Consider the following 5,872-nt stretch of genomic DNA (forward strand, 5'->3'; position numbering starts at 1 on the left):
ATTTCATTTTCTTGGATTTAAAAATGATAACAACAAATCATATACAAAAGTATCTAATATATTAACAACTTTTAATAAGTCGTCGATAGTATCAATTTTGCTTTTTGGTGATGGATTTCGATTGCTAATCGCGGCAATTACTTAAATACACTTTATTACGTCTAAGGCCATTAAAGATTGCATTGTCAAATAATATATTGGTTGACACCATTAGCATCTTCGTCTGTACATTATTAAAGCTGTAAATGCCACGGTAACTGTGATAAGACCCAAATTTGCAGGCCGTGAGACAAAGTGGCAATTACCTTGCAAATGCTCAAATTTAGCATTTTCACAGATAAACCTGGCACTTAAAACATGTTTACAAATGATTTAAAATTTTCTCCTGGCCACTGCATAGTTCCTTAAATTGAGTCAGCGTTTATTCGTTTGTATTGAATATAAGGAACTTCACCTAAATCATACTTTATTATCATAAATTTATTCTGAAATTGAAATATTTTATAAGCTGGACCCTTAATTTAATATGTGGTATTAATAAATTGCTTGAATGAAATGTCTACTTTATTCTTTCTATTTACATTTGTTCTGCATAATTATGGCTTCTAGAAAGATGCAAATGTATTTAGTCCGTATGTATGTGCTCCTGCGTTTACTGTCATTAGGTTTTGCTAGATTTCTATTGATTTGAAGTTCGTGTATTATCCGTTTTAGATCCTGAAATTAAAACAGCCTAATGATGTAAGCTTACTCGGCATCTGCTGTGTTACAATATACATATGTGCTGTACTCTGTGAAAAGGGGCTTGTGCGTAAAGCGTCATTACAGATTAGCCTGTGCAGTTCGCACAGGCTAAATAGGGCCGACTCTTTTTGCATAAACTGCTAAGAGACATTTTGTAATAAAAAAAAAACATAAAAGCGAAAAGTGTCGTCCCTGATTAGCCTGTTCGGACTGCACAGACTAATCTGGGACGACACTTTGCGCACATGCACTAAACCCCTATTTCACAGAGCACGTCTCAATACATAGTTTTCAACAGATTTAAGAACAATTGTACAATGTCTTTGAAATAGTGTAGAAATAGTATCGTGTGGGTCATATCGATGCATATGAATCAGGTAAAATACCCTTGAACCCAATACTGATGATACCTCAAGTATGTGTGCATAAGAAAAATGTACGGTAAAATATCATAAATGAAAATAATAACCTCTTTGCAAAAGCAATGGCCCGGTTTCTTCACAAAACGCAAATTACGATTCAATTTAATCGGCAGCAACATAATCAACAATAAAAGGACCTATGAGTGTGATTGTAATTTTAATTTTAACTGTTTCTATAATCGCAAAAGTGTATGTCATCATTTCACTTCATGCTTACCTTATCGCAAGTATATATAACATATTGGATCTAGTTCAAGCTTGTGTACATTCATAATCACTAGTTAACAAGTTTACACGAACATAGTCGAATACGTTCATCACTTTGAGACAATGTGACGACGAAACGAGATAGTCACGTCTTCTAAATGTGAAGGTCATGCATAAAAGAAAAAAGATCCGAGTGAGATAAAGCTCTTCTTACGACTTTCTTCTTGATTTTGAGATAAAAGTTATGTTTATAATTAAAGTAAATACACATAAGTCGTAATCCTAATTACCTTTATTTTATAAACATCAAGTATAATTCGAATGTGATCGCATTAAATGTCACCATCTGGACGACGAGTAAATTTAATATCTAAGAATTGTGATTTTGTAACTATTGTTCTAAAACTTACGGTGGAGAAGGACGCCGTTTTTATATGTTCACCTGGTCTTCCCTTATTTTTCTTTTTTAAATCAAAATTGCTGAATATTTTTACAAATGCAATTATGTTTGATTGCTTTTATGTGATCAGTCACGAGCTATCGCGTTAAGAAAAACCTTGAGAGATTAAATTGTTAGCTTTAGTCATTGCACGTGTATAATTTTATTAATATCATCCATACAGATGAATTGTGAGTAAGCGCTCCTACAGATGAATTGTGAGTAAGCGCTTTGCCTTCTAGAAATATAACGAAGAGAAATAATGACCCACTCGATTGCATTAGTCCTTTTATTTAACTTCTGAAACGTATCAAGGTATAAAGCCGAGCACAGTTGCTTCAATAAATTATGGAGAGTAAGTTGGTTCCTTTTTCCTAGTTCCGTTTTCCTCTTTTGAATCAGGAATAAGGAACTGTTCCTTATTTCTTATTCAAGCTTAGCATATTTGATACAGGGTTTAAAAGAAAAATAATGCATACAATTCTTAAATAAATAAAAACAAACTAACTCGAATACATTTACTTTATGTATTAAGTTAATATTAATGTTTCTCTTCGCGCTTGCATAGGATTTCTTGTTTAAACCGAACCGAGGAAGAAACACGAATATGTAACGTAATACATAAAGTAAATGTATTCGAGTTATTTTGTTTTGATTTACTTTAGAATTTCATGCACTATTTTGCTTTAAAACCCTATATCAAATACGTTAAGCTTGAATAAGAAATAAGGAACAGTTTCGTATTCCTTATTCGAATAAGGAATTAGGAAAAAGGAACTCACTTACTTTCCATCAATTATTTTGTATGTGTTATTTATGCCTCCTACTTATAATGAAATTCTTCATGAGCTGTACTTGTACTAAAAAGGTTTACAATCGTCCGTTAATAGAAATCGAACAATGTACAAGGTGAAGACAAAACAAGTAGACATGCAAACAGTGTATTTTGTAAGATTACAGTTGATGAAGTAGCACACCAGAAAAGGAGGAGTAATAGCCGCCGTAAATGCTTTGGGATCCGACGTCTTTATTTTCCAACCAAACCTCATCTCCCGCAGCAATCTTCAGCACAAGGGTCATTGAACTATGATCCCACGTAACATAACCTGAAACCTTTGCCATCAGTCGGCCATTGTGCATCAAACCAACTCGAATGTCGATCGGTCCAGGCGGATGCAAAAACGAGGTCGTGAACAAGTAGTATCCGCCTACTGGTGCAATGAAGATCCCGTGGTTCGCGTGAAAGCCACCTCCGTCGTTGAGAACAACATTTTCGAACTGGATGTTTTGGTTTACTCCGATATTATCTTGACTGATAACTTTTACTGCAGTAAAGGCAACTGGACTTGCGATGATACCTCGGCGCGCCGTTCGTGGAACATAGTTGGCCATAGCTTTATAAAAAAGAGGAAATATAATTATAAAACAAGAAATGGTTTGAATAAAAATGGCTTCTAAGGTGTGCCATTAGAGCAATGAATGTCAGTCAGTTTCATTTATATAGCATTAAACGCGCTCAAAACCAAATTTATTCTTACTTGCATTAATTGTCCTGTCAGATCTAACAATTTTCTTTTTTAACATTGCCCTTGCTGATTTCTGATCACCAGATTGGTTGTTGAGAATTTGATGTTGTAGAGGCAATAAATCGAGTTTTGGTTTCATGGGTTTCATTGGCGTTAAGCGTTCTCTTGTCTGAATGTCTTGAATAATCTGTTTCAGTTCCTTTATTTCTTCTGACTGTTCTTTCATCTTCACCTCTTGAAGCCTGATAGTCTCTGTCTGTTCTGCATCTACATTAAGAATATTATTATAATGCTAGAAATTGCGTTTAATAAATTTAAATTGAATGATAGAAATACATTCAGTTTTAAGCCGTTTAACAAGTATTTTACTAATACTTTCTTGTCAATTTGTGTTTTATTCTACATGCACAAATAAGGGAATCTTTATTCAATCACAAACATATAAAGCATACAGGAATTAAGTAAATGTGATACAGTTCACACGGTGATATAAGGTATAATAATGAGTATGAATTTAAGGCAACGACACAAAACTAAGAGTTACCTGTTTTCAAAAGCGAAGACACTGTGACTTCTAAAAGAGCCAAACGCGAATAGAGATCAACTACCGCAAAAGGTCTCTGAGGACACAATAGCAATATTACGATGCCAAGTATGTTCATTGTTGAGGCAGTGGTGTTCCCAAATGGTTCGTTATCAGGGGAACACCAGCTTTTATCTGACCATTTAAAATTATGTACTCATTCAACCTGTCACGTTGAATGATAATATAATTGTCGTACACATGTCGATAGCAAGATTAAATAATTATTAATATGTTTACTTAGCATGTTCATTTGGATATCTGAATTTGCGACGTGTGAGACCACGAGGCCATACTATGTATCTGTTTCTCTGTATCTATATTGGTTGAGTAACATACCAGTTTTGCTAACAATATATCTATATGTTTTGAAACAAAAATATGTTTTATATTTGAGAATAAGCATGTTTTTTAACATATATGTTTTAATTGAATAGCATTTTGTCTGCATGGGATTAGGGTATTACGAAGTGTATGTATACGTAAGATGTGCTTTTCCAGGCAGTTCATATACACCGATGAACTGAAAAATATTATTAAAGTCTTACAATAACAAAGCTATGAATATATTTGCCTCATTTTAGCAATATTAAGGCAATAACAGATTTCTATTTTTAATTCCGGCTTTGGCTCCGTGGAACGGCACTATTTTGACGTCCGCGCAACACTTCGATGCAATTTTATTACTATGTTGTGGGAATTGTCGTATTTCACTTATTGCCTTTACTTTAACATAGATGAACATATAGCTGCTGTTCATTTATATACTATAACTACCATAAAGTATTAATTTAATGTCAATACATGAACCAGTTTCGTTTACCCCCATTTGAACTAGCTGTTCACCGATAGTGTATATCCAATTACTTAATGTTCATTATCAAAAAATCCTATAAAAGAATCGATATACTAATTTGAAAGAAGATTTGTGAAAAACTATGCCACCCCCCCCCCCATATATTTGACCTTTGACCTTGAAGGATGACCTTGACCTTTCACCACTCAAAATGTGTAACTCAATGAGATACACGTGCATGCCAACTATCAAGTTGCTATCTTCAATATTGCAAAAGTTATGGCAAATGTTAAAGTTTGACGCAAACAAACCAACAAACCAACAGACATAGCAAAACCAATATATCCCCCAGTATACACTGGGGAGACATAAACAATATAAAATTATCAATAACCTTATTGTATTGCTTCGTATTATTTAATTATAGTTAGAAGCAACGGGTGGCATGAAGCCGATTGTAGTCAATCGGGGTGACATGAAGCCGATTCTTGTCACCCGAGGTCGACTTTAAGCCGATTCTAGTCACCCTCAAAATCAGCATAAAGTCATCCTCGGCAAAACATTTACTTTTTCAACAAAAATACAGGATTTGGTCGTTCATATGCGAAATTCAAAATGGACTTCACTGGCGACACACGAAAAATATGTTAATCCGACAAGGAGAGGCTCTTCATACTTTTCTAGATAGCCATGACAATTTTAAAAGGTCTGTCATGGTTCGGAAAGGGAGGGAGACAGCCAAAATTGATGGCCTCCGATTGATTAAAGACCAAGGTGGGAATTTCCGTAAGACAAAATTTAGTTTTAAGGTTTGTGTTTGAGAATCATTATAACGAATTGTTATCAAATGTAAATAATATATTCAAAAGCTACAAAAGCCTATATGAAATACCTGGATGCGGTGCCGTTTGATAAAAAAAAATACACGGGTGACAAGAAGCCGATTCTTGTCAACCTGGGATGACTAGAAGCCGATTCTAGTCACCCGGGGTGACAAGCGTCGGCTTAATAAAGTCACCCACCCCAGGGTGACATGAATCGGCTTCTAGTAAACCCGGGTTACTTGTGGGCAATTGCAGGTCGACAATGACCAAATGACCGGCATTAAAATAATAAAGCTGTTAACATACAAAATCGATCTATTTGCCGTGAATG

The 5,872-nt window shown here is 34.7% G+C and overlaps 1 protein-coding gene across 1 annotated transcript; it reads right to left on the reverse strand.

Annotated features, from left to right (window-relative positions):
* Positions 1-2,739: 2,739 nt before the first annotated feature.
* On the reverse strand, positions 2,740-4,035 carry LOC127867106 (uncharacterized). Its single transcript, XM_052408124.1, has 3 exons — positions 3,883-4,035; positions 3,351-3,605; positions 2,740-3,206 (listed from the first exon to the last, which is right to left on the reverse strand). Exons 1-3 carry the CDS (start codon positions 3,998-4,000, stop codon positions 2,767-2,769), a joined length of 813 nt encoding a protein of 270 aa, XP_052264084.1. The 5' UTR covers positions 4,001-4,035; the 3' UTR covers positions 2,740-2,766.
* Positions 4,036-5,872: the final 1,837 nt, after the last annotated feature.

This window comes from Dreissena polymorpha, chromosome 1 (assembly GCF_020536995.1).
Source record: "Dreissena polymorpha isolate Duluth1 chromosome 1, UMN_Dpol_1.0, whole genome shotgun sequence".
In the NCBI taxonomy this organism is placed as follows: Eukaryota; Metazoa; Mollusca; class Bivalvia; order Myida; family Dreissenidae; genus Dreissena; species Dreissena polymorpha.